The sequence below is a fragment of the Trypanosoma cruzi genome, genomic scaffold (assembly GCF_000209065.1).
Source record: "Trypanosoma cruzi strain CL Brener 1047053516253 genomic scaffold, whole genome shotgun sequence".
In the NCBI taxonomy this organism is placed as follows: domain Eukaryota; phylum Euglenozoa; class Kinetoplastea; order Trypanosomatida; family Trypanosomatidae; genus Trypanosoma; species Trypanosoma cruzi.
The window spans coordinates 58,864-85,349 of NW_001849391.1; the positions used below are offsets into that span (position 1 = coordinate 58,864).

Genomic DNA, 26,486 nt, shown 5'->3' on the forward strand with positions numbered 1-26,486 from the left:
GTAAGTTGCTAAATTTCCGTCTCTCCGTGTGTATGGTGCGAGCCCCTGTTGCCTCACAAGGTTGAAGTGTAGGGTAGAATGTTCAATTCACCTCTTTCCGTCGACCAGCGCAGTTGTCCATCCTTCATTAAGGCAAAAAAGGATTACAATGCGGAATTCCTCCAGGATCCGTTGAACCGCCTGCCGCTCTCACTCCGTGACGTGGCGCTAAAAACCCCTTCACTGCGGCGTGACGCGTCAGGGTCGCTGTCTCCATCGCCATCGTCCCCCTCGGCACGTCGTAAGAGACGTTCAAACCGCGAGGTGTACGAGGCCATGTTGCGGCGTGACATGATTGCAGCGGAGAAAAAGGAAGAGGCACGCAACATGGCTGTGCAACAGGAGCTGTCGCTGTGCCGCCGCACCCCCCGCATCAGTGACATGAGCCACAACCTCCCACGTGACACGGTCATCTACGAGCGGCTGGAGCGACTGCACGAGGAAAAACGGAAGCGTGAAGAGTTCAAGCGACGGGAGCGGGAGCGGGAACGGCAGCAGGTCATGGAAGGGTGGTTTGTGCCAAATATAACCGACCGAGGACGCCAATCAAAGGGTCGTGCACTGCAGGAAACGGAGGAATATCTCAATTGCCACCGTCAGCAGGAACAGGAGAGGACACAACGTGCTGAAGAGCGAAGGCACCACCGTCTGGCGGAGGAGATAGCGGAAGTGTACGGCTCGCCGAGGATAAACCTTCGCAGCGCGGATATTGTGCAGCGCGCAAGGGAGCGCAACGGGTTTGACAAAAAGTTTTTCATTGAAGCCATGTTGGAAAGAGCGGCGATTGCGAGGCTGGCGCTGTGGGAACGACAAGAAGAGCAAGAAAGGGCGGAGTCTTTGCCTTTCGCCCCGCGTATCACGGCATACGCTGCGACGCTGAAGCGCGACGGCGATGTCGTTGATCGACTGATATCCAGCGCAAAGAAGCCGAGTGCACGACCGTGCGGTGACATAATGCACACGAAGAGTGTATCCCGTGTGCGATCCCGAAGTGAGGGCCATCTCTCTAGGCGCAAGAAGTATACAGAGCCGCACGAACAGGAGCATTCAGGGCTAAATAGATCTTCGAATCATTGGCTGGGGGATTCATGTATGGTGTCAATGGATGAGCGACGGCGTCGGTACGAAATACAGCATGAGGAGAAGATGCGGGCCATTTGGGAGGCGGAGCGACGGTCGCACAAACCTACCATCAATCCCTGCTCGGGGATGTTTGTCTCCGGTCTTCCTGTAAAATCCCCCGAGCATTTAACAACAGTCCGTGAAAGGAGAGAAAATGCGGTTGTACAAGAGAGCGAAAGCAGCAGACTCGCGTCAAGTCATGGGTCTTCATGGATGGACGCCAGAGAGGCGATCCGGTACAGTGACGCCAACTGTTACCACCGTGGCCCCGAGGAGTACGTGTCTCCCATTCAAACCCCAAGCTGGGGAAGCGGGAACACATCGTCGACGCGTGGCAAGGATACAATCTATGAGAGGATGCGTCGTTGGAAGCAGCTACGAGACGAAAAGGTTCAGAGGATGCGTGACGAGCTGCAAAAGGAGAAGATGCAGCGGTCAATGGAAGCAAACAACACCACACTCAATGCCGAGAAGTGTATGGAGGACGATCTGGCGTCACCTGAAGTGTGCCCGGGGAAGACTTTCCCTGAGGAATACAAGACGCCGCGAGCACCAACAGGTGGGGCCGGGAGCGTCAGAACCCCTGTTGTGCTTTCTTTATTAGAAAGGCCGGATGATGAAATGTATTAGAGGGATGCTGAACGTATTGGAGCCTCGTGCAAGACTATCGTTTCTTCAATTCCCTTTTATTTTGTTTCTTGTTTGTTTTTGTTTTTCCTTTACAAAATCTAAAAATTAAGTATAATTTTTCATCCCTTTTTTTTTTTTTTTTTTTTTTTGCGTCTTCCTTGTGGATATCTGTTCAAGGTTGTCACAGACGCACACACTATCGAGATTGATTTGCCGCCGCAGTTTTGTGTATTTTTTTTTGTTGTTGTTGTTTGTCTCCCTCCTTTACGTAAAGACACTTCGCCTTGTTTTTTATTATTTCTCTCTCTGTGTGTACGTGTGTACGTGTGTGTGTTTGATTGGCGTCGATACGCCCTTTCACCGGAGTCCACCACTGTCATGTTGTTCGTCTCTGCCTTTGTTCTCTCGCCTGCGCGCACGGTGTTTTTTGTCGAATGTGAAGGAGGAAAAGGAGTGGAATAATAAATAAAAAAAAGGGGGAGGGGCCGAAACGCAAGACTGGTAGGAGACGTGATGGCCGAGGCGAGGCAGACAGATTTCTTGGTGGACGAGCATACACCCGCACCCCCTATAGAGATTTTATTGAAATTGCAGCTCTTTCGCACGGCTCTGGTGAACTTTATTGAGTGGAAGAACTTTGAAGAGGTAGTGCGGGGGTGTTTTGTGCGCGTTCTCCTCGAGATGCGGAGCGAAGATGTGCGCCGTGACAACAGTGATCATTACTACATTGCCTGCGTGAAGGGGGCGAGACGCGGCCCAAGGTACTCCGGCTTCTCAGCGGACATGGCCAGTACGGAGTGGCACATCGTCATTGAGCTCCCGCCATGTTTCCGCGCCACCCAGAACGGCAATGTTGTCCAGCTGAATTCTATTTCCAACTCTCCATTTCGTCAGTTGGAGTATCAACAGTGGGTTGAAATGACACGAGAAGCGGGGCTCGCTTTCATGAGCATGCCACAGCTTCACTTCCGACTTGATCTGCTGGAGGAACAGAAGCAGCAGGCACTCACCGTGGAGCCGCGTCGCAAGCGGTACGGGGAAGACCCACAAATGGCAGAAAGGCGCGAGCGGGCACTCAACGCCCTTCGGGATCAAATTAAGGCAGAAGTTGTCAGCACACACGTACAAATGCCCTCGATTAGTGGATTACAGCTGTGCCCGTTGGAGCAGCTCCAGGAAATTGAACGCGAAATGTTAGAAATGATTAGTCGTGTGCGCATGACCATTAATGAGCGCTCAAAATGCATGATATGCCACAGGCGTCTTTGCACTGTGATTTGTTACCCGTGCAAACACCAGGTGTTGTGCAAGGACTGTGCAGAGCATATAGACGGCAAATGCCCTGTACCGAATTGCTCTATCCCGGTTCGAGAGAGCTTTGAGGCCTACACATCGTAGTAGAATACATGCTTTTAATTTGTTTTTGTTTTTTTTTGTTTTTTTTTTTCTTTCTCCCTCCCTCTTTCCCGTCTACTTTTCATCTCTCTACGATGTTTGTGATCCCCACTTTTATCTCAGTTCTGCGGTCAGCGTGATACCATTCACCGTGAACAGAGCACCTTCTCCACCGCGTGGTACGTAGTGTTATAGTTCTTTATTTTGTTGCGCTTTTATGTATTTGCCTTTTGTTGTTGTTTTTGTCCTCGTTGTTGTCGTTTTCGTCTTTTTTTTTTTTTTTTTTTTGGCGGGGGGGGGGAAGAGAGAGAAAACAACACGATAGCCCCTCTCTCCCTCCCTCTCTCTCTTCTCTGCTCCCTTTGCTGTTGCTGCTGCCGTGGCTCCGCATTTTATATAAATGCAGAAACACATACACACACATGGATTTGTTGTTGGGTTTTTTTCTGTCTGTTTGTTTACACTTTATTGGGTGTAGTTTCTTATGGGTGCCTGGACGAATCATGCGGCAGCGCTTGACCGCAGGTGACGACTGGCTGCAACAACTTTTGGTGACAAGCCCACAGCGTCCACCTGGCTATTCGTTGAAGGTCTTGCGCTGCCTATTGCTTTGTCGTCGCCATCCCGCCCTCCGCCCTGTCCACCTGCATTATCGACAAATGGCAACGGGGGCTGTCACCACCACGACGAGAGGCATCTGTGCACTCTTGCAGTCCTGCAGGGTAGCGACTTGAAGAGTCACTGAACTGGAAGTGTTACGCTCTTGTAAAGAGACTGTGTCGCCGTGAGGAGGAATTTGTCGATATGATGCGAGAATGGCCCGCATGGAGGAAAACGGGAAACGCACGTGCTACGGAAGTGGGAGGCCGGAAGCGCAGCGCCGCGAGAAGTGGGCCATGCGGCGTGACACATGAATTCCTGCACGGGAGGAGTCATCGAAGCGAAGAGAATTGGCCGTGAAGAAGGCGAAAGCGTGTGGTAAGAACGGAGTGCAGTCGATGGAAAATGAGATTCAACAGCTTAAAAGCACCGTTGAAACCTTATTGTAACTGCGTCCTGTCTTCAGGCACGGCACCTGACAATAGCGACGCGCTTGAATTTGTAGAAGAGTCATTGTAACGGCATTTGAGTACAAAAAAAAAGGGGGAGTGGGAAGGGGGGAGGGGAAATGACTTGTTGCACTGCGTTCTACTTTGTTTTGTCGCATTTGGAGCGGAGGGGAGGACAGTGCGGGGTATAATGAATAAGTCGATAGCGGCATTATTGAATAAAACATTTCCAGCGTTTCTCTTGTCTTTTAGTTTCTGTGTGTGTGTGTGTGTGTGTTTCTTACGTGTGAATTCTGTCAAGCAAACAACAATAACAAAAAAAAAAAAACGCTTTTTCTTTTCTGAGGATTTTTGTTGTTTCTTTGGGAAGAAGGGGCAGGGAGGGAAGGAGGGAGTAGGCTTCTTTTACGTGCAAGAAGAACGTGGAAGTTGTGGATTTGTTTGCCAGACGTGAACATATATATATATATATATATACGTGCTTACACGGCAAAGGTCTATGAATCATTCGCTTCGAATTCTCCCACAGCATGAGTGGTACAAAAAGAGTGAAGTGAGCGCCTGTCAAAGTCCAGGTTGCGGGCGTAGTTTCAGTCTCTTCAATAAACCAGAAAACTGCCATGCATGTGGCATGGTTATGTGTACACATTGCCTCAAGCGTCAGTTAACACTGCCTGGACGCCCCGGCTCTGCCCCAGTGCCGCTCTGTCACGCCTGCGCCATCTGCGTCGCCAAATTACAGGCAGAGGCGGAGAACGCATATCATCAGCAGGGACAACTGCTGAATATGCTGAATGAAGAGCGAGAAGAGTTGGAGCGGCTTTTAGCGATTTCGTCATCACTGCGTGAAGAGAACCAGCAGTTGATTAGTCTGACAGAGGTGCTCAGGGCGGAGGTTGAGCAGCTAAAGGTGAAGGGCGGCATGGATGAGGCATTATTGTCCCATTCTTTGGCGAGGGCGTGGAGAACGAGTTCGTCACAGCGGACACCTGTGAGACCGTTCACTCGAGAAGTAAACGCTCCAGCCGATGATGGTGATGATGTTTTTGACGGTCCAACTGCTGCGAGCGCGAATAGTAGCAGTCGTACTGCGACGGTGGGAGGGGCAGCGCTAGCGGAGGAGTTGCGGGCAAAACAACGCATGTTGTCCAGGCGAGAGGAGGCTCTGCAAGCATCCATGAAGAAGGTCACGAGTGATGCCACGCGTATTGCGGCACAACGGATGCAGCTGCAGGAAGAAGAGAAGAAACTTCGGGCCCGAATGGCGCAGGAGTTTCAGGTTATCGTAGAGGAAGAGTGTAGGCGCTTGCAGAATGTGTATATGGAGGAGCTGACTACCTTGGGTGGGCAGTTTGCAAAGTGGCGGAGGAATGCCGATGAAATGTTAGAAACCGTGAGGCTGCGGGAGCACAGGAACACCAGTGTGGAGTTGTCGACGGTGTTAGGGCCAGAGAACACGGTGCAGGCGGTGAAATGCAAGCACGCCACAGATATGACGCAGCAAGAAGAGGCGTACAAGGCAAAGATTGCACACTTAGAGGAATTATTGAGAAAAGTACAGAAAAGGTTTGATGATGATAATTTTATGCTGCAAAGCGCGTTGGGTGTCGCACGGCGTGAAGTTGAAATGGAGAAGAGGCGGTTTGAGGCTTTTCAGCGGGCCACGGGGGTTCTCACGTTAAAAATGCAGGAGGAGCGGCAAAGATACGAACTGACTTGCGCTGAGTTGCGTGGAAGGCTAGAGACCATGCACTTCTTTCATGGTAAATGGCAGCAGCTAAAGTCACCACCACCACCAACAACAACAACAACAACACAATTGTCATCAACACTGGTATTGTCACGGCAGGACGATACGAAAGATCGTGTCGCTACTGTCTTATGCACCGTGCTCTCTGAATGGCGGTGCGTGGCGGAAGTCCTGCTTAGTCAACACAGCGCTTCCCTTTCGGCCGCCACGTTATTTGCGTGTACGGCCTGTAGTCTCGCGGCGTCCCATTTGCCATCTTCACCGACGAAAAAAGAGGCGTTGGCGAAGATATCCGCTTTGGCAGGGGAAGAAGAGCAAATTACGGAGCTGCGCTGTGAGTTAGGCAGCGCTCAGCGCCTCTCAAAGGTCCTTGAAGATCGGGCAAACGAACACGCCCTGGAGGCTGTTTCTCCCGCACGTACGGTGACACCAAATACGGAGGAGCTGCAGCAGCTTCGGGAGAAGTTGTCACGGACTGAGAGGGCACTTGTACGGGCGAGCAGCATCGAAAAGCAGCTCTCTCAGCAGCTCCAGCAGCAGAGGGAGAGAGAAAAAAACGAAGGGCCTTGCGCTGCTCAGGGCGAAAGCAGCGCCTCCGTCCTGGGGCTGGCCGCACACATGATGAATCACGCCGGTTTGTACATGGACGGCTGCTTTGATCTCCTGCGCGATGCGCTTCTCCGGCGGTATGACGCTGGCGTTCAGATTATGCACGAGGAGCTGCTGAGACGACGCGAACTCACGCGACGCAAGACAGTGGCTCTTGAACAAACGACAGCGAGCATGAAAATATTTCAGGAAGAATTAAAGCGGCGTGAGTCGGCAGCTTTGCGGATGGAAGAGGCACTGCGTGCATGGGAGCAAGACACACGTCTTCGCCTGATCCGCCTAATGAAAGTTTCAGCGGCGCTGCGGATGGTCGCAGAGCGACTGCGTGTTGCCTCCACAAATGGAGAGACAAACCGCTCACGGGAGGGTACCTTTTTGTAGGCAGCTGTCACCAGCATTGTATTTTATTTCCTATCGATTACCGCACTGCCGCAATAATGACGGGAGGATCTGAGTTTTTGTTGTTAGCTTTTCCTTGTTGTATTTATTTTTTCCATTTGTTTGTTTGTTTGTTGTTTGTTGTTGTTGTTTTTATATTTGCCGTTATTTTGGCATATTTATTTTTTTTTTTTCTTCCTCAGTGGTGTACGCATCACACTTTATTTCTACCTCTTTATATATATATTCTTTTTCCTCCTTATTTAAATATTTAAGCCCTCCTCCCCTGTATGTATGTGTTTGTGTGTGTTTGTATGTTTCAGTCGGTCTCTTTCCCCCCTTTTTCTATTTTTTTCTTTTTCCCGGCCGGCATACCACCACTTTGACAAGACGGATGTGCGGCGGTAGAAGATGCGGCACTCCATTTGCTTATTGTTGATGTGACGTACGCCTCTCTTTCTCCGCCACCCCTTTTTTTTCTTTCCCCCTTTTCCTTTGCTTCTGTTCTCCTCCTTCTTGGAACAGGTAGAGCGGGAGACGCAGCGTGGCGGACTGAGAGGGCACATATACACACACACGGTAATAGAGAGAAAGTGAGCCCCAACAACTCGCAAGGAATATATACATTCATATACACTGCTTTATTCCATCGTATATACATTGCAATTGACATTAAAAAATGTCCCACTTCTCACGTGAGGCTACAAAACTGTTGCGCGCCGCAGAGGACGCCCTTTCCGGTAGACGGCCGGCCGCTCTATCGCTGCCTGTAGAGCAGCAAGAATCATGGGACAGGCGCGATGGTGCTCTGAATGGTAGGCATGGGGACTCGTCTGTGTTGGAGCTGCAGCGGCAACTCCGCGTGGCGATGACGGAGATCAGTAACCTCCGCAACGAGCTGATGGCGGAACGGGAGTCACGCTCGCAGACAATTGTCTCCTTGGGCAGGCGCTGGAAGGAGGAGATGATGGTGGAGCTCCATGCTGCGGATCACCAGTCTCGTCGTGCAATCGCGGAGCTGGAAGTGAACGTGCTGCAGCGGTACAAGGAGGAGGCGACCGCCCGGGCAGTAATGCAACGACAACTGGACGAGGTTCTCCGCTCCTCCAAAGTTCGGGATCGCTCGCAATTTGAGCGGCAGGAGTACATTCAAGAACAAATAGACAGCCTTCGTGAGCGGCTGGAAGCAGCCGTGGCGGAGTGCGGTCTGATACGTGTTGAGTCAACACAACAACTTGAGAAGGAGCGGGCATCCCTTGCCCAGCGGCTGGACGTGGAGCTGCTGCGATACTTGGACATGCGCCGCGACGACCAACGGGAGCGTGAGAAATTAAAGCAGCAGTTGAAGGCCGATATTGCTGCGATAGGCCATCATGTGAGGGAATTAGTGGACGAGGCGTGGCGAACTCACGCGACAGCGCTTGAGCGCACGTTACGCGAGCCGATTGATACTTTTGCACAAAAAATAGCGCGTCACGAGGAGCTTGTTGCCGGCATGGACGCCAAGATTCACGACTGCACCACCACATGTCACGCCGAAGTGCGGCTACAGACGGCATCCCTTCAGGAGCGTGTGGGTGCATTGGAGTCCAGCAGTGCTGTCACCGCCTCTCGTGTAGACCGGGCGGAGCGAAAGGCCGATACCGCGCAAGAGGCCATGAGTCGCGTGGACGCTAATCTTGGCGTTGCCCGTGACACGGCAGAGCGGGCGCAGGCACAGGCGCAGAGAGCGATGGAGCGGGCGCAGCGTGTGGAGGACACCGTGCAGGACCGCGATGCACGCTTGACACAAATTGAAACTCATCTTGGCGCCGCCGCGACAGCAGAAAAACTGCGTGCCGAAATTGAAAGCGTTCGACGCGCCTCACTACGCGCCGAGAGTGGCGTTGATGCGCTGCGGCAGGTTTGCGAGCGTGACGAACAGCTGGCGGAACAAACTCGCCGTGTGGTTGACGGATTCACGGATCGCATCGAGGGCTGCGAGCAGCTGGTACATCGTCTTCGTGCCACAGTCGAGACGGTGGAAGGACGAGTGCCGCACCTGCAGCAGCGCCTTGCGGCTCTTGAAGAAACACGAGAATCTCTTTTTGCTTCCACCACACGCCTTGATGATTTGGCGGCACAATTAGGTCAGAGAGTAAAAAATGTCGAAGCGGCAGTAAAGGGGGTTGGCGAGCGCCTTGAGCAGTCACGACGTGACACTCTTGGTGGTTTGCAGTCAGTCAACGCGCGGCTGGAGCACGCAAATGACATGGCGCTGCGCAGCGAGACAAGTAGTGCTGCTGCGCGGGCGGAAGTGGATCGCATGGATCGTCGTTTATGTGAACTTGAGTCACGGGCCGGACGCTTTGCAGCTGACTGCACAACGCTTCGTGCTGCGACTGAGGATCACGCGAAGGACGTCGCCACGTTGTCAAGTCGCCTTCAGCAGGCAATTGAGTGGCAAGAGCAGCGTGACGCTCGCATGGATGCCGCCATTTTGGCAGCAGAGACGCAGAACACGACGGCCACGGAACAAGTGGCTGGACGACTGGAAACGAAGATGCAGAGGGATGTGCGGCGTCTGCAGTCCACTTTTGAGGATCGTGTGTCAGCGTTGGAGACGTCGATGGAGTCGAAGGTTGCGCCGCTTGAAGAGGCGGTGGCGAAGATGCGCACGTTGCGTGGGGGCGAAGAGACTTCACAGATGCTTTCGCGAGAGTTACGGACGTGCAAGTCGAAGATTGAGTCTCTCGAGGCCGCCCTTGCCGCGATGAGCGATACCGTTGAGCAGGGGCAAAAGGAGTATGTCCTTCTTCGTGACTGGAACGCCCTTCGCAAGACGGTGGCGTCACTCGAGTCGCGGCTACACGCCACTAATGCCGACACTACATTACAGCAGCAGACATGTGAGGAATTTCAGGTGAAGTTGCGACAGCTGGAGGGCGAACAGAGGCGCCAGCGTCAGGCCTTGCACGACCTTCAGGCGTCGGTGAGTGAATGCCGTGAGGACACTTGCGCGGCAAATCGCTCTGTTGCCGCCGTAATCTCTCTTCATGCAAAGGAGGGTGGAACGACCACTAGGGCTGTAACAGGAACGGGAGACGAGAGAAAGCAGGGGAATTTTCAGGCCCCGTTAGACAACTTCAGTGAGTTGCGTTCGTCGGACCCACGCATGCCGAGTACGTTGGCGTCCGCCGGTGGAACAGCCATGAAGACACCCCGCACGCATCCGCAAACGTCAATTACCGAAGTGGTGGTAAAGGAAGATCAGAATGAATCACCCGACGTGCAGGCGATTCCATCGTCGCGGAAAGGGGCCGATGTCTCGCGGAGAGTCAGCTCGAGTGTGGTCAACATGACAACAGCAACACCACCACCACCAACAATGGAGACACGCCGATTGAAAAGCTCAGCTGTCGATACGACTAACCGGCAGCAGGCAATGACGTGGAATGATACGACAAGCAGCGACTCTGGTGGCGCAACCCCACCAGAGAAGGTTGGTGTGGCACCCCGAGAGTCCGTCTTTGCTGCCTCCGACCTTCGTCCCCCAGCCGCAACGCCTCTCGTCGATGCTGCTCGCACCTTTGGTGCTGATGATGACAACACTGAGGCGGCTGCTTCCGTCTTTGATGCGGAAATGAAGGCAGCATCGATGCAACCGCCCCACGAGTTGTCTAGCAGTATCTTCCTACCAGAGGAACAGTCGCGTCGGAGTCGTGCATTGTCGTTTCGGCAGCACTCAAGCAGCGCTGAAAGCGTTATTGCGGCGGATAGCAGTGCGGGTGCAGCTAATGTCACTCCCGTAAAGGATACGGCGGGAACCGCCGAGAAGGAAGCGCCACCACCGAAGCCGACTACTGCGTGGTACGACGACTGGGATGCAAGCACTGAAAGCGAAAAAGTTTCGTCAGCTAAAGAGGGGCAGAAGGAAGAGACAGCGTCTGCGGCCGCCCCACACACAGGTGTTGCGCCGTCGTCACATGGCGAAGGAATTTATTCCACGCCGCGAAAAACTTTTTTGACGTTCGTCAAGGAGCCGTCAGAAGATGCGGCTTTTGTGCCACGCCACGGTGTCGCGACGTCCGCCTCCACTTCCTCCGGTGAATCCAGGAGAAAAGAAGCAAAGCCGGTGATGCCGGCCTCTGAGCCAAAACGCTTCACGAGCTTTGACGATACCACATCCGAGGACGAGGAAAGTGAGAAGGAATTCTGATAAAACAACGCAGGAATTGTGATTGCTTTGATGTATAAATAAAAAAAAAAATAAAAGCATACATATATAGAGAGAGTAAGAGTGAGAAGGGAAAGGAGGTTGAGTTTATGTATGCTCTTCACTGGGTTGGGTTGGTACGAATGAAATTATGAGCGGTTAAATTTGCCCTTTGTTGTAGTTGGGGTGGTGTCTATTTCACTGTATGTTTTTTTTTTGTTTTTTTGTTTTTTGTTTTGTTTTTCTCTCCGTCTCCCCACCACCCGCAGTATTCGCTCAACTGAACGCGTGGGTCTCCAGAAGGAAGAGAAGGAATTGAAATAAACGGAAAAAAAAAAAAAGGGGGGGGGAAGGGAGGGGGGTGAGTGAGAGAAAGGGGGACAAACAGCAGGAAAGTGAATCTTTGGGATATGCATTTGACCGGCATGCTTGGGTGCGGCTTGCTTTTGTATGCACCGCTCCTAATTGCTTCTTTTGCCGCGATTGCAACGCATCCACAGCTACTGCTGTTGGCGCTTAGTGTCGTCTTGGTTGCGTTTGTTGGTCCTTTCATCAATGGGGTTTTGTATCTTGTGATAAAACCAGTGGCGTTGGTCCCACTCCTTATCCTCGTAGACGTCACTGTCACGGAATTCCTACGCGTGTGGCTGCTTTTCACTTTATACCGCGTGGAGTCGGTCACACGTAGCTACGGACAGCTGCTTGTCGCGAGTCCTATGCGCTTTGCGCTCGTGTCTGCTGCGGTTGGTTGCGGGTTTGGGGCAGTCTCCGTTCTGCGGGGGGCGGGTACACTTTTTGACTCCACGCAACGCATGACGTTCTACACGAGGGGGACGACGGCGTACGACCTGAACGTCTGTCCACGACTCCCACTGCTGATGCACAGCACCCTCCAGGCGTTTTTGCTGCTCCTTTGCCAGGTGTCGTGGGCGGTGATGACTGGGCAGGCAGTGACCGCGTTGCAGAAGCTGCAGCAGCCACAAAAAGCATGGCGCTGGCTTCTCCTTTTTTACCGCGTCAACACGTCCAAGAAAAAATTACCTGCCGTGGACGAGCTGGAGCCGTTGCGTGGCTCTCCGGACACGCAAATGAACGTCGACACACCGCCCCAGCAGAAGAAGAGGGAAGAGGCACCACCACTTGTAACTCATATCAGTGAGGATGAGGAACCGCATAGGGTGTGTCCCCGCGAGTGGGTTGATAACACGGAGCAGCGGGAGAAGGAGGGAGATGGGGATGGGGAGGAGAGAGGGGAAGTTGTGTGTTTCATAAAAACACCCACAGTAGCGATGAAAGATGACGGCGGTTCCCAGCCCCTCCTGCCGCCGCGGGAGCAAGAGGAGACGCAACTTCCCGAGCCCACGTTGCTTCGCTCAAAGCCACTGCTGGCTGTGGCATCCCTCCTTGCACCCTTTCTGTTGCACCTGCTGTTTGCCATGTTCTCACTGTTCAATTCGGGGGCATACAACAAAGCGACACAAAAGGAGGTGCCACGGCGTGGTTGTGTGATCTCTTTGCCCCTTCAGGCATCCGTCACGGCGATATCGCTTGTATGGATGGCAGGTATCATACACGTGGAGCGTGCTCGTGTGGCTTGCTAGGGAAAGCGAAATGAAGGTTTGCGAAGAAAAAATCAAAAAAAAAAAAGAAAAAAAAGGGGAGTCCGATGCCGGAATAAACATTTTTTTTTTTTTTTTCTTTGGCAGCGTGCCTTTTGTTGTTGTTGCTTTTTAAATATTTGTTGCCTGTTCTTTCTTTTTTCTTTTCTCTCTCTCTTTCTCTCTGCATTTTTATGGGGCGACTGCAGGCCTTGTTGCCACACTGTGAGTGCGCACCTTTTTGCCTGCATCTGTGGGTGTATCCAGTATTCCTTCTGGGAGGGTCGTTCCGCAGCAATCAAAGGAGAGCAGCAAAAATAAATAATTCAAACGGGATCAAAAACAAACCAAAAGAAGAAGAAGAAAGAAAAAAAAAAAAAAAAAGAGAGGAGAGGAGAAATTCACGAGCGAATTGCGCTTCCGCTCGTGCTCACAGCCGGGTGAGGGATGCCCGTGGCCATGGTGGTTGTGGATGTGCCCACGGCGGTGTGCGATAAAACTGTCGCCCAGACGCAAAGTGGCCCGTGGGCACGGGGAGCGGATGAATTGTACTCCAGCCTGCACATTGAGGGGTCGCCGTGGCTGATGGACGAGAAAAACAATGAAGAGATTGAGCATCTGCCCGTGGCGCGGGGTCATGTCGTGGACGGTGTCAACGCCGGGAAGAAAAATTCGTTCCCATCCTCTTCATCACACAGCAATCGAACGGTGCCTCCGAAAACTTGCGCCTTCAATGTCGTTAAACCGCCAAATTTGAAATATGACTCATGCGTCGTCCTGCCCGTGTTGGGCCGCAACGAGCTGCTGGATCTTTCTTCTCGACAGCTCACCGTACTGCCGTGTCTGCACAATACGGCCGCCAAAACGAGGCACGGCAGTGGAGCCAGAGTGGCGAGTCAAGTGCGCACGCTGCAACTTTCTCGCAATAGCATAACGTCCCTTGTTGCGGTACCGGAACCGTCGTTATCCGCTCAGCCTACCGCACTTGCGGAATTTACAAGGGTCGTGCTGTTGGATGTGAGTCGCAACGAGATCACTAGTCTTGCCGGCGTTGAGAACATGACATCCCTTCGCGTTCTGCAAGCCTCGCATAACAAAATTGAGGATCTTGGCCCACTCTTTACTCCCAACTCCATTCTGCAAAAGTCTGCTGCATTACGAGTACTTGACGTGAGCTTTAACCAGATACGTACCCTTCTTCCTCCCTCTGTGGATGTTTTAGAGAAACCCATGCGGTCTCTGCACACACTTACCCTTTCCTACAACCATCTAAGCGAGCTGAATGACTTGGATATGCTTTTTCCCGACGTCGTGGAGCTCCGCGTCGCACGGAATCGGATGACGGAGCTGCCGCAAGTACTTCCAAAACGAATCTATCGCATCGAGCTGCAACAAAACTACCTCGACGAGGTCGCTCAAAATAACGTGCGTGAAATCCAGCGAAGAATGCGGTGTCTTCGAGATGTTGAAATGAGTGAGCAGCGAACAAGACAGGAGGATACATCTGAGACTGAAAATGCCACCAGTTTTGAAGGAGTTCATGGCACAGAGAACGAAGAGGATAGGATGGACGATGCTGTTCTTCATCGACATGCTTTTGCTGTTGACCACGTAGAAAGTGATGCTGAGAACCGTGGTATGCTGGATGTTGTTGTCCCTCACAGCATATTCGAAGGTCAGGACAAAAATGCAGGGCAGCTCAAGCTACGGGAAATGATAATTGCTCCACCCCACATTGAGTGCGCCTCTCTGCAAAAGAGATCGGTAATCCCCACGGCATGGGCCTGGCAAAAAAATCCCCGGTGGCTGGAAAAAGACCTTCCACACGTGACTATGATGCTCACAAGGGTCATTGCATCTGCTTCTCTGCATTCTTCTAGTAAAATCTCATACTTGTGGGTTCAGCCACGGATCATTGAAGCAGGGTCCACTGGAGCGCTTGTTCTCATCCATGAATTCTCCCATGCGGAGTTAGTGGTTCCGTCCATCCGTCTCTCCGTCGGCGATGTCAACCGAGTCTGTGTAGCACTTAGTCATGAAACTCTTGCGGCGCCATGTGCGTTGGCAGGGAACCTGCTCTTCTCACTATTGACGCAGTCGACGGGAGAAACGCACGGGGTGGCGGATAAAATAAGGGTATTCAAAGAAGACGAGGAAGAGAAGGAGAAAACCACGCCATTGCAGCGGCAGCAGCGAATGAAAGATTTTTCACTTCAAAAGTTGACTGTTTTTTACAAATCCATTCAGTCTTCCATGCCGAAGCGGAATCCTTTCACGCATGGCACGTCTGGTCGGGAGTGGCTTATGAGCGAGTTGAGGGCGCCACTCAACTGGAGTGAAACGAGACGGCGTCCCTGTCCCTTTACCTCATGCTTGCCACTACGGCGCACAAAGCAGGAGCGAATTGATAGGCGCCGTAAGATCCCCGATGCCTAGGAGGGGCCACAAGGCAAAAAAAAAAAAAAAAGGTCACCTCTGGACATGCAGTGCTGTGATATCGGATATTAACCTCTTTATTTCCTTTTTTTTTTTTTTATTTATTTCTTCTTTCCTACTTGTGCATATTTCTTTGTTTTTGTTTTTGTTTTTCAGGACAAATTTGATGGACGAAACGACTACACGGAGAAGGATGAAATATGAAAGGCGATTGTGTGGGAAAGTGGAGAAGGAAGAGGAGGAAGAAAGAAAGAGAGAAAAAAAGTATAAAAGTAACCGATGGTGTTTGGAATGAGATCCACATGAAAACTCAGAAACCCACACATACGCATATTTATATTTAAATGGACGTCTACATACTCGTGTGTGTGTTATCTTCCTTGTTAATAATTTTTTCATAGACATTGTGTTTTACATTGATGATAGAAGGATTAATAAAGGGATTTCTTTTTTTTCTTTTTTTTTTTTTTTTTATGTTTATTGTGCGGGTGAGTCTGCGAAGTCAAAGATTGACGAGTAAAGAGTATGAGATGATAATTTAAGAGTTCTTTCCTTTTTTTTTTTTTTTTTTTTTTTTCTTTTTTTTTCTCTCTTTTTCTTTCCGTGTGTATTTTCTTCCTTGCATTTTGGAAACACTCAACAATTATGTCTTGGTAGCGTGTCAGTTGTCTTTTTTTTTTCCCCCTCTTTTTTTTTTTTTACGGATGTTGGGGGGGGGGAGGGGGCGTGAAAGTTGTTTTATTGCACGAGTCATTTATTTTCGGGATTTTTTTTCTTTTTTTCTTTTCTCGTTTGGTCCTTTCCGCATACGCCGGGAACCGTTACATGATGGGATTTGTTGGGGTGCTGCGGATGTTGGCGGCATTTTCCCTGTTGTCAGCGGGGCATTATTTTGCCGCCGTTTTTCTTCCAGTGGCGGACTGCGATGAGACGTTTAATTTCGTTGAGCCCATTCACCAATTGCTCTACGGCAGCGGACTGCAGACGTGGGAAAACTGCCCCCTTTACGCACTGCGCTCTTGGCTCTTTACGTGGATCTACGCCTCCCCTGCGCTTCTCATGTCAGGGATGCCGAGCCCGCGAAGTGTCGATGTGTATTTTTTTAACCGCATTTTTCACGGCCGCATGGCGTGCCTCAGTGAATTGTTTCTTGTCTACAGCGTGCGGAAGGCGATCTCTGGGAGGGCCGCGGCGGTGACACTGGCGTTGCTGCTGTTCAACTACCCCATTCTCCATGCCGCCGTGAGCGCGCTGCCGACAAGTTTTACGATGATTAATTACTTCATGGCACTGGGTTTTTGGCTGCGCAGCGGTCACAGGAGCGCCCGGGACAAAAACACTCCCGCTGTGGCCTCTACTGGCCGTCACACAGGGACGTCAAGACGGCGACGAAGCGAATCGCATCACTTCAGCGTCTTTGGAACCGTTTTTTTTGCCGTTTTTGCATGCGCTGTAGTTTGGCCATTTGCGGGCTTTGCGGTTCTTCCAATGGCTTTGGATTTGATTGTGCGACACCCAAAGGCATCGGTAGTATCGCTGCTCCTCGCAATTGCTCTCATTATACCGCTGGCTGTGGGTCTCGACACATTGTACTACTGCCGCGTCACATGGAGCGCATGGAACCTCGTGCGGTACAACTTGAAGGGGGGAGCAGAATTATATGGTGTGGAGCCTTGGTATTACTTCATCAAGAATCTTTTACTCAATGCACACGTCTTGTTCCTTGCAGGTGTTGTGGCACCGTGTGTAATCATCCTTAGACCGACACTAAACGGTAGCCTTAAGCATACCCGTGACAGCACGAAACATGATTATAACAGCCGGAATTACAAGGAGAAGGGGGGTGCCCGTGAAGAGGCAGCCACAATGCAGCGGAAACGCGCTGCACTTCCTCTTCCTTTCACTTCTTTTTCATTGGTGGATGTAAAGGCATACATGGCGTCGGTGCCATCCGCACTACCGTCTTCGTCATCGTCACTGCCCCCTTCGAGGAGTTGCATGCTGTTGTACATCTCTCCCTTTTTTGTGTGGTTTACTTTTTGGCTTACGGTGGCACATAAAGAGGAGCGTTTCATGGCGCCGGTGTACCCTTTTCTTCTTCTTGCCGCCGCGCTGAGCTTCACACTCGTATTCTTTCCCTCTGACTCAGCTTCCGGCATGACGACCGGCACCAGAGCAGCACCAGCGCCATCTGCAAAAGCGACGGACCAGGACTCGAATGAGAAAATGGGACGACACGCTTTGGCTCGTGGGAAATTGCCACGAAAGTCGCGGCTGCTACCCGTCACGGGCTGCATTCTACTGCTACTCTGTGGTGTCCTGTCACTCTCGCGCAGTATGGCCGTCTACCACTTCTACGCCGGGCCGCAGCGATTGATGTATGATACATATGATGCGCTCCAGCGTGCAGCGGCACATAAAATTGCGTCGCAAAAAGGGGGAAATAACATGACATTATCAGACGATCTTTACACGGTTTGTGTTGGCCGTGAGTGGTACCGCTTCCCCTCGTCCTTCTTTCTGGACACGCAGAGGACACGGGTGGCATTCATAAAGACGGATGGCTTCTCAGGGGCATTGCCGCTGCCATTCAGGCGAGATGATTCCTACGCCACATGTCGCTGCGGTGCTGCCGGTGTAAACGATCTGAATCAAGAGATTGCCGAACAGTACGTGTCGGATGCTGCCCTGGAGTGCGACGCTATTCTTGACAGCCATAGTGCATATGATTCAAGTGACTTGAAGAACTATCCGCAGGACGTCTTTGCGTACCCTCTGGTAGCTACAGCGAAGCCGCGGCAGTACCGGCTGCTGGATGTGGACAGGACTCCGATGTGGTGTCGAGTGTTGTATTACCCATTTGGCATCAGCGAGCGGTGTGCCGTATGGCAGCGTGTTGAACTGTTAAGCAAACACCGTCTCCATGCCAGTACGTAATGACACTGCTGTGAGTGGGTAGGGGAGGGAAGGCGTGGCGTGGCGTGGCGTGGCGCGCAATGATGTGAGTTAAGTGGAAGAATGGGAAGATGTCGCGGAAGCAGTGCTATTAGTGAAAAAAAAAAAAAAAAACGTTGACGATGTGATGGAAGACGCAGCCTATCACGTCTGTATGCGCCTCTCTGTTACGAAATTGCATTGAGGTCGATCCGCTACCACTATCCACGTGTTTTTTGTTTTTGTTTTATTTTTGTCTCATTGTTGTTTTCACGGTAATGTACGGAGCCAGAGGCTGTGGGGCTTTTGATACAACAGTCATTTACATAGAGGGGAAAAGAGAAGAGAGGAGTTTGTGTGTGTGTGTGTTGTGATGGGAAATGAATCGGCTACGCGATACGTGGCAGCCGTGACGATTCAGCGGTGGATTAAACGACGGTTTGAAGTAACGCGTGCGATGCGGCTCTTGGGCATTCTGCGGGTGCTGCAGGACGAGGCGAAGGGCAAAAGGACTGTCACACCACTTCTAGAGGACTTGAGGAGCCCCACCGGCGTGGGGATGGCGACAACAGCAGACGGTAGTGATGGGGGCGTTTCTTCAAGTCAGGCGGTAAAAATGATGCTTGAATTGGCTGTCATGTATGCGGAACGGCTTCACAGTGAAAACTACACACGACGACTCATGTTGAGCAGCCATGAGCCGCAGTCGCGAGGGGCAGGCGAGGAAGACAAGCGGGCGGTGGGACAGTACGACACCACGCGACGTCTGTTGATTCTTTCAGACGAGGTGTTGGGGCAGCTGGTGCTGGATGTGAGGGCTAAAAGCAAGCAGCAGGGATTGCAGAGGGGATGTGGCCTGCAGCAATGCTTGGACGCCCCATGTATCACGTGGCTTTCGCATCTTTTTTGTAAATCACAGGAAGTGGAGGAGTCATGGAGGACGCGGCCGTTTTGGTGGAGTCTACGGCACAATTTGTTGGACACTTGTGTGGCGACGAACCATGTTGGGGTCGGCAAGCTGGATGATGTTCCGCCACTTCCACAGCCGCCGATTTTGCGAAGAGGGAAGTCACTTGCGGTGGAAGGGGGGCCGCAGAAATTACATCCTGGCGGCAACAAAGAGAAGGGGGATCCCAAGTTTGATACCAGCAGCAGCACGGATGATGATGATGATGATGATGATGGCGATAAAGACGACGACGACAGTGAGGATTTCTATAGCGACGAGAAGTACTACGAGAAAAAAAAGGAGCAGGAGCGGGCCCGTGTTGCCCGCGTCATGTCACTTTTGCAGATGGACGACTCTTCGGCCGCGACAAGAGGAAAAGATGCTGCAGAAGAGGCGGCTGCACGGGATTCATACATGGAGTTATTCGGTGAAGTGAGGGATGTACTTTTCCCTACACTTAACGCAATGAGGACGATGTCGACGGAAGTTGCCAACGCGGCTGTGAAAGACGCCAGCAATTTCTCTAACTGCTGCATCGTGTGTGAGTTGCAGGATGAGGCAGGAGGACTTGTCAGGTGTCCCTGCGGTAGTTGGGTGCATGTAGACTGTGCAATGAGTGTTTCTAACGGCGTGCCCCGCTGCTCCCAGTTTTGTCATTTTTCGGCGTGACGGGGCATTTGAATCTTAACAAATACACACGGAGAGAGAGAAGGAAATGTACATTCACCTGTTGTTGTTGTTGTTGTTGTTGTTGTGTATATGTTTCCTTTTGTCCCCTATGCCCCATACATATATATATATATATATATTCAATTTATATTCAACCGTCTAGCGACGCACTGTCCGGTACTTCAACTGGGGAGTTGATATCAAAGAATTTCTTTTATTCCTCATTTATCCCCTATTATGACCAACGACGGACATGTGTTTATTTTCCGCACCGGATTACAAAAAGTGAAAATGACTGGGTGGTGGTGTCCTTCTTGTTGTTGTTGTTTTTTTGCTGTTTCCAATCAATAAATTTTTAAACAAAGAAAAGCCGTTAAATAAGAAAAGGAAGGATGAGCGATGCTCTTGCTATCCTTGACGGTGCCGCCGCGTGTGTGTCGGCGTTACTGATGCCGGAAGAACTCGGGGCGTTAATTCGTTTTTTGCGTGGGGAATCGTGGGATGAGGTGCCACCACCAAAAACAACATCGTCTTCGTCGACACTGTTATCCACAACGGCCAAAACGGCGACCACAACGACGGCTGCCGTGAGGGATGGTGAGGATACACCGCGGCGCATTCCAAATGCTCTGACGGGGTGCTACAATTACATTCCATTGGCAATTGCGGCGGAGTTGTCACTTCTTTCCATGTCATCATCCGGCGAGAGATCTGCTCTTGTGCAAAAATTTGAGAGAAACGAATTTCGTGTGTTTGCCGTTAATCTTCTGCCGGAGAGTCGTACGGCCGACTATTCCTTGCATCAAAAAGGTGGGAGCAGCAGCGCCATTGTTCGTCTGAGTTGCATGGAGGCGGTGCGGGCCTGGTGTGACGCCGTGTATGCTGAGAAGGATGGAGTTTCTTCCCGAAGCCCAGTCATGGCTGCCAAACGTCACCGGCGCGAGGAAACCGCTTCAACCGCGGATGTGCCGTCACCATCATCCATATCGAAGGGTAAATTCAAGTCAGGGCCAATTAAGCGGCGGGCTCTTTTTATTTTGAGCTGCTGCGCGAATGAAAGCGCCGCACGTCGCGGTGACATAAATCGATCCCGACGTTCATGTGATCCGTTGATGATGTTTCTCCATGAAATCAGCGCCATTGCGGCGTTGTGTCGCGCCAGAGAAGCCACACACGGGGCTCGTATCGAATTTTCCGTCTTGCTGCTTCCAGACGACCTCGCGTACGGCGGCGCCCTCCTGGAAGAAGCCCTGCGGGAGCCACTCTGTCGTGAGTACTGCGTGCAGCTTTTTCATGGTTCCATTACCGGCGTGACCCGTCACGACGATGCGGAGGCGACGGCGTTCATTCGTCGTCTTGAGACTTGGATGAATGTACCGACGGCCCCTCCACGCAACACAGAGGCCAACACTCACGCCGATGGGAAAACGGAAAGGGTGACGGAAGAAAAACAGCGACACTCACAACAACAGGATCAACCGCAGCAGCAGCAGGCCGCTGCAGCACATATGGAACTGGCAGATAAGACACGGCAGCGGGAGTCAAGTTTTTTCTTTGTGCGTCGAGAAAATCTACCGCTTTGTTGTTTCTTGCGAGAAGCACTTCGTCGTTTCCCTGTCATCTTGCATCCGATGGCGCTCCGGCAGCTTCAGGCGTTGTGGACGACACGGCGTCAACTTGGTGACGTTGTAACAGGTCTCCATGCGCTGCTATGCCCCTTTTCCCATTCCGCGTCCGCGCGTGATCGTTGTGCCTCTTCCCCCTTTTCCGTGCCGTTGTTTTGCGCAGGGGCATCGAGGACGAATACCACTGCAAATAAGAGAAACAGGGGTGATGGCATGTCTCGTCATGTAGACACAGTAGATATTCTCAACGCCATTCTTGCCGCAGCGGGACAGTTGGCTGATGGACAATTGTTGAATGAGGCGGTAGCATTCGCTGTGTTGTACGAGGATATTGTGTGGAAGCGGTCGATGCGTCTGCAGCGTATACCGGGTGTTGTGTCGGTGTTAGAGCAACTGTGGCGGAGGTGGGGCAATGACACAGAGATGATCTTCCAAGAGGCATTGGCATTATGCGTGCCGGTGTACACACCCAGCAGTACGCTTCAGAATGAGTCGTATCAGAGTGCGCAGGAAAAAGGTGCGGAGGATACAAGGGCAGTTGTTGCAATACCCGCGGCGATGCGGGCGCCTGCGGCGAAGATGCCGCTTGGAGCCGAGTTGATGCACTCTGCCCTGCTTGCCGTATTACCGCCACAGGAATCATTAGAGGAGTTGAAGGGTGTAGTGGGCCAAGACGGTGGCCATGGATACCCGAGCGGGTTAAAAGACGAGAATTGTCATGACAAGAGCGGTGCGATAGCGATGCGGGAGTTTTCATTGTCTGAGAACAATTTTTTTAACCCGTCCATTCCGGACTCTGTGCGTCTGTTGCATCTCCTGACCTCCCATGCGTTGGGGCAGGGGAACTCCAGACAGAAGTACGTTTCATTCGAGGTGCTGCAGCGAATCTGTCAGATCTCCGACGAGACGCTCGTACGGGCATTGAAGGAGCTGCAGCTTGCGGGGATGGTTAAATTAAACGGGCGTGAGCTCAAGGCAAGAGTGGTGCTGGACAACAGTTAACGCAAGAGGAACAGAGAGAGTGTGTGGGGGGGGAGGAGGGGGTTGTGAAGGGATGGGAGAAGCGTGCGGATGCGTGGGTGAATATCGCTGGGCTCTGACGTGTTTGTTTGTTTGTTTGTAATTTATTCCTTTCTCCCCTCCACTCCTTACTTGTGTCTCTTCGCAACGATGCTGGGCTCACAAAGAAATCACAACGCACGGCGCAAAGGAAGGCCTTTATATACATATATACATATAGGCGTGGAGTGGAGGGAAATAATAGGAACAAAAAAAGGGGGGAGGTGGGGAAGCAGTAAAACAAAAACAAAACTCACCCACGCACACAATAATAATAATAATAAAGGGGGGGACGAGGGAAATTGAGGAGGGAGAGAGAAGAGAAAACAATGGTGTGTACAAGCGGAAATGCCTCCTCACACTGTAGCTTTTCCTCTATGCAGCAACAACAGCGACAACAACAAAACTTACTGTTTGGTGTGGAACGCCTCATGACAGCAACGTACCCTCCCGCTCGTTTTGAGCCGCGCCCTAAAATTCTGCTGAGAAGAAAGATTGACGTCATTAACTGCATCACTCGGCGAGTTCGGCGTATCAGTCAGGGGCTCATGGATGAAAAGTGTTCTTTTGAAAACCGGCGGGCACTGGCCCACACAATTGTGCACAGTGCACTACAGGCCGCGTACCCTAATTGTCGGCGCGACATATTCGTAGCCTCGCCATGTGAGGAAGCCCAAGGGTCATCTTTGCACGCTGAGACCATCGCGGAGGCCTTTCTTTGTGACACCGCCACATACGCTGACCCTTTGATTTACGCGTCTGTGTTGTCGAGTTTTATCGTCTACGGTGTGGACTTTGCCTCGTCGCGTCACGGCCCGCGTGTCGACTCGGCCGATAAAAACAACGTGGCCCCGCCGCTTCCTTCGCTGGACGCCGCCCTCTACTGCCTGCACAAGGCAGTAAAGGCGATTTATGTGAAGATGATTATGTCGATTGGCGGACCTACCTTGAGGTATGCTGATGAGAACAATATCTTAACTCGAAAGCCATGCCCAGGCGAGTTTATGGAGTCCTTCCATGCGCTTGCGAACGGTTACACGCTGATTTCGCTTCTGAGGTTTTTTGCCGAAGAGGAGGTGGTGAAGGGAGGGAACGCAGGGGAGGAGACTTCCACGGCCGACCCTTTGCACCGGGACAAACCCTTGCGGTACACCACGGCTGTCCTTTACCGGCTTTTTGACGTGGAACTTGGCTTGGCCTCTCAAGAGTCCTCATTATTATCATCATCGTCATTATTGGTCCCATCCATTAGCTCGACATTTGCCTCCGGCTTTAAGTCGGCAATAAATGCCTACTCAGCCGCTGGTATAAAGTGGAACCTCAGCAATAAGACGAACCTGAAGGAAGCGCGGAAGTTGCTTTTCCGTTTCCCTCCTCTGGTGCGGGCCATGGTTGTGTTAATGGCATATTATTGCCGCCACTTCCCGGCGTTGTACCACTCCGTTGTGAAGATTGTGGAGGCCCCGTTCATACTGGACCAGTTTGTGCACTCGGCATTGCTGTACTTCCCTATGCGATCCCAAGAGGAGATGGAGAGAGAACGTTCAATGTTCTGTGAAGGAAAAAAAAGGTCTGTGGTGGGGACCGTCAAGGAGGTGAACGGGTCGGAGCCGGCAAATGAGGCATGGCTGAAGGCACTGACAACATCGGACCGCGGTGAAAGCGGCGGCGCGCACCCAGAAGAAGAGGAGGAGACGTTGTTCCCGGAGTTGTTGAAGCGCAGAAGGATGCACGCTTTCTGGCGAATGAACTCGATCCTGAAGGACAGTTCTCTGCCTAAAAAGACAGTCCTGCCACAATCCACAGAAACTCGGGAGCTACCTTTTGCATGTGTGGGGCTGTTGAATGTGGGGAACACGTGCTTTGTTAACAGCTTCACTCAGCTGTTTTTTGCCGCGCGGCATTTTCGGATGGATCTCCTTCGAGAGACAACCCCGAGAATCGTGCCGCTGCTGCTGAACTCGTTCAATGAGACGGCACCCGGGGATGAGCATGAACGACGGGGTATCATCAGGCATCGCCCAATCACGGGTCCCCAGGTCACTACGGGTTTTGTTCTTCTCATGTTGCAGATGCACTGGATGGTGACTCACGGCCTTAGCGGCGGTGTTGTCGACACGAAATTCTTTAGGGATGTCCTGCCAGAGCCGTTTAACGATGGCTTCCAGCATGACGCTTCAGAGTACGGGAAGGTGCTGATGGAGCTTCTGGATAACAGTAGCGCCAGTGAGGCATTGTGGAATGCACCAGTCGTCGAGGAGGAAGATGACAATGATGATGATGGTGATGATATTGTTGGGAGACGGGCATACAGCCTGCAACGAGAATGTGAGGAGTACGAACACAAAACGAAGAGAAATAGGGAGGAACAGGAATCGTTGGGAGGAGGAGGTGAAAAATTCACCGCGAACTCACTTTCCGCCATTGCCCACACCCACACTGAAATCAACAAGAGAAGAGAGAGGAAACATAATGGCCATGGCCATGGCAGTAGCAACGGGGTTGGAGTGGGGTTGTCCACAGTCGTTGCCCGATGGTTTGGTGGCGTCACCGCCTCTCTCATTGAGTGCATGACATGTCACCACACACGAACGCAGTTGAGTCCATTTTGGGACATTAGCGTGCCACTGCGCAGAGAAGAGGAAGAAGAAAGGCCGCGGACTTGTCCTGCTGAAGTCGTTTCTCATGAAAGTAAAAACCTAGAAGGGAATGCACATGTACTGCGCTCGGAGGATGGACATATCGCGATTACAAATTATTATGTCCACGATGCTGATGTGGCTGGTGTGCCCGTGGCGCAAGAAGAAGAGGAAGAAGAACAAAGACAACAGCCGTCACTGCAGGAACTCTTGGAGAGCGTCCTTAACTACCAAGACTCCGGTGAACTTCTTCACGGAGACAACATGACATATTGTGAGTCCTGCCGTAGGCGTGAGCCTGTTATTTTGCGAACAGCTGTGCACGCCACGTGTAGGCGTGCGTTGCCCTTGGCGGAGAATCATATGCATGGAGCACACGGGCAACTGCAGGAAAAAGATATCGAGGGGGTGCCTTTTTACCTCACGCTGCAGCTGAATCGCTTCCAATATGTTCGAGAAACCGGGAACCACGAAAAGGTGATGGATGAAGTGACCATTAATAAGGTGATTAGCGTCCCAGTGCGGGTTGCGATGCGGGGAATTGGTCGGATGGGCGAGGAGGACGAGGAGGATGCCGGGGATGCCGGGGAGGTGGTGCACGAGCGCATTCACTATCGACTCATTGCGGTGTTGGTGCATAGCGGATCCAGTCCGCGTAGTGGGCATTACTTTACTTTGCTGCGCTCCCAAGTGGACGGTGAGAAGGCGGAGGAAGACGAGGACACACGTGACTCGTGGGTATTGGCAAATGATTCCATCGTTTCTTTCTTGGATGCAGAAACCGCCGAAAACGTCTTGTCCGGCGCTAGTGGAATCTTCGGTCGGTCCGAGACACCGTACATCATCCTTTATGAGCGATGCGGGTATCTTTCCCCCGCCACCGACGACTTGGATATTCCCGCCGCGATAGAGCAGTTGCTCCGGGAGCTTGTGAAACCAGGGAACCACGCGCCACCCTCATCCGAGGGCAATAAAGGGAACGATAGGGACGATCATGGCGGCGACGGCGGCTCTGGCGGTGACAGGGACGGCGGCGCGGACATATTTGGTCCATGCAGCACATTCTGGGGCGACGGAGCCCCCATCTTTTGACGGGCCAAAGAAGCGGAGATGTGAGGGGGGAAGGGAGAGGGAAATATCCGAGGGAAATCATATAAAAGAGTAGACGTTTCTGGAGCGCGTCATGTGCGTGCCTCCCCCCTCTTTCCTTCCATCCATACTTCCTTTGTTGTTGTTGTTTGCGTGCACTTCCTTTTTTTCATTCTGCAAGAGTCATATTTATATTTTTATTTTTATTTTTGTTTGGCGCACGATTACATATTTTTGTTTGTGATTGTATGTGTTTGCTTGTAACTGTTCTTCACGTATCCCCGCAACATATGCGGTTGCTGGCGATGCTGCAAATACACA

General features: G+C 51.8%; 10 protein-coding genes across 10 annotated transcripts, besides 37 other annotated features; all 10 read left to right on the forward strand.

The window, feature by feature from the left end:
* Window positions 1–60: part of a sequence feature (areas merged during assembly that could not be assigned to a particular haplotype. This can correspond to areas where the two haplotypes were merged or to regions with more than two copies in the genome that were merged during assembly.) that runs on past the window's edge.
* Window positions 61–3,486: a sequence feature (heterozygous, Esmeraldo-like haplotype).
* On the forward strand, window positions 79–1,791 carry Tc00.1047053507603.90 (uncharacterized protein; the record flags this gene model as incomplete). The annotated part of the gene is made up of 1 exon (XM_813469.1): window positions 79–1,791. The coding sequence occupies one exon, from the start codon at window positions 79–81 to the stop codon at window positions 1,789–1,791; it is 1,713 nt and encodes a 570-aa protein (XP_818562.1).
* Window positions 1,918–1,940: a microsatellite.
* Window positions 2,305–3,189, forward strand: Tc00.1047053507603.100 (hypothetical protein, conserved; the record flags this gene model as incomplete). The annotated part of the gene is made up of 1 exon (XM_813470.1): window positions 2,305–3,189. The coding sequence occupies one exon, from the start codon at window positions 2,305–2,307 to the stop codon at window positions 3,187–3,189; it is 885 nt and encodes a 294-aa protein (XP_818563.1).
* Window positions 3,208–3,242: a microsatellite.
* Window positions 3,415–3,475: a sequence feature (T-rich).
* Window positions 3,487–3,615: a sequence feature (areas merged during assembly that could not be assigned to a particular haplotype. This can correspond to areas where the two haplotypes were merged or to regions with more than two copies in the genome that were merged during assembly.).
* Window positions 3,616–3,948: a sequence feature (areas merged during assembly that could not be assigned to a particular haplotype. This can correspond to areas where the two haplotypes were merged or to regions with more than two copies in the genome that were merged during assembly.).
* Window positions 3,949–9,732: a sequence feature (heterozygous, Esmeraldo-like haplotype).
* Window positions 4,492–4,512: a microsatellite.
* Window positions 4,692–4,712: a microsatellite.
* Window positions 4,735–6,975, forward strand: Tc00.1047053507603.110 (hypothetical protein, conserved; the record flags this gene model as incomplete). The annotated part of the gene is made up of 1 exon (XM_813471.1): window positions 4,735–6,975. One exon carries the CDS (start codon window positions 4,735–4,737, stop codon window positions 6,973–6,975), a length of 2,241 nt encoding a protein of 746 aa, XP_818564.1.
* Window positions 6,032–6,051: a microsatellite.
* Window positions 7,049–7,090: a sequence feature (T-rich).
* Window positions 7,091–7,115: a microsatellite.
* Window positions 7,116–7,165: a sequence feature (T-rich).
* Window positions 7,423–7,490: a sequence feature (CT-rich).
* On the forward strand, window positions 7,652–11,170 carry Tc00.1047053507603.120 (hypothetical protein, conserved; the record flags this gene model as incomplete). Its single annotated transcript, XM_813472.1, has 1 exon — window positions 7,652–11,170. The coding sequence occupies one exon, from the start codon at window positions 7,652–7,654 to the stop codon at window positions 11,168–11,170; it is 3,519 nt and encodes a 1,172-aa protein (XP_818565.1).
* Window positions 9,733–9,846: a sequence feature (areas merged during assembly that could not be assigned to a particular haplotype. This can correspond to areas where the two haplotypes were merged or to regions with more than two copies in the genome that were merged during assembly.).
* Window positions 9,847–21,262: a sequence feature (heterozygous, Esmeraldo-like haplotype).
* Window positions 11,204–11,226: a sequence feature (AT_rich).
* Window positions 11,376–11,411: a microsatellite.
* On the forward strand, window positions 11,578–12,768 carry Tc00.1047053507603.130 (hypothetical protein, conserved; the record flags this gene model as incomplete). Its single annotated transcript, XM_813473.1, has 1 exon — window positions 11,578–12,768. The coding sequence occupies one exon, from the start codon at window positions 11,578–11,580 to the stop codon at window positions 12,766–12,768; it is 1,191 nt and encodes a 396-aa protein (XP_818566.1).
* Window positions 12,792–12,823: a microsatellite.
* Window positions 12,916–12,951: a sequence feature (CT-rich).
* Window positions 13,115–13,149: a microsatellite.
* Tc00.1047053507603.140 (leucine-rich repeat protein (LRRP), putative) lies at window positions 13,213–15,201 on the forward strand (the record flags this gene model as incomplete). Its single annotated transcript, XM_813474.1, has 1 exon — window positions 13,213–15,201. One exon carries the CDS (start codon window positions 13,213–13,215, stop codon window positions 15,199–15,201), a length of 1,989 nt encoding a protein of 662 aa, XP_818567.1.
* Window positions 15,276–15,315: a sequence feature (T-rich).
* Window positions 15,334–15,354: a microsatellite.
* Window positions 15,429–15,477: a sequence feature (GA-rich).
* Window positions 15,645–15,674: a microsatellite.
* Window positions 15,747–15,802: a microsatellite.
* On the forward strand, window positions 16,027–18,138 carry Tc00.1047053507603.150 (hypothetical protein, conserved; the record flags this gene model as incomplete). The annotated part of the gene is made up of 1 exon (XM_813475.1): window positions 16,027–18,138. One exon carries the CDS (start codon window positions 16,027–16,029, stop codon window positions 18,136–18,138), a length of 2,112 nt encoding a protein of 703 aa, XP_818568.1.
* Window positions 18,170–18,193: a microsatellite.
* Window positions 18,509–19,753, forward strand: Tc00.1047053507603.160 (hypothetical protein, conserved; the record flags this gene model as incomplete). The annotated part of the gene is made up of 1 exon (XM_813476.1): window positions 18,509–19,753. The coding sequence occupies one exon, from the start codon at window positions 18,509–18,511 to the stop codon at window positions 19,751–19,753; it is 1,245 nt and encodes a 414-aa protein (XP_818569.1).
* Window positions 19,295–19,374: a microsatellite.
* Window positions 19,813–19,839: a microsatellite.
* Window positions 19,870–19,893: a microsatellite.
* On the forward strand, window positions 20,146–22,380 carry Tc00.1047053507603.170 (hypothetical protein, conserved; the record flags this gene model as incomplete). The annotated part of the gene is made up of 1 exon (XM_813477.1): window positions 20,146–22,380. One exon carries the CDS (start codon window positions 20,146–20,148, stop codon window positions 22,378–22,380), a length of 2,235 nt encoding a protein of 744 aa, XP_818570.1.
* Window positions 21,263–26,446: a sequence feature (areas merged during assembly that could not be assigned to a particular haplotype. This can correspond to areas where the two haplotypes were merged or to regions with more than two copies in the genome that were merged during assembly.).
* On the forward strand, window positions 22,767–26,168 carry Tc00.1047053507603.180 (ubiquitin hydrolase, putative; the record flags this gene model as incomplete). Its single annotated transcript, XM_813478.1, has 1 exon — window positions 22,767–26,168. One exon carries the CDS (start codon window positions 22,767–22,769, stop codon window positions 26,166–26,168), a length of 3,402 nt encoding a protein of 1,133 aa, XP_818571.1.
* Window positions 24,702–24,728: a microsatellite.
* Window positions 26,073–26,112: a microsatellite.
* Window positions 26,352–26,380: a microsatellite.
* Window positions 26,447–26,486: part of a sequence feature (heterozygous, Esmeraldo-like haplotype) that runs on past the window's edge.
* Window positions 26,482–26,486: part of a microsatellite that runs on past the window's edge.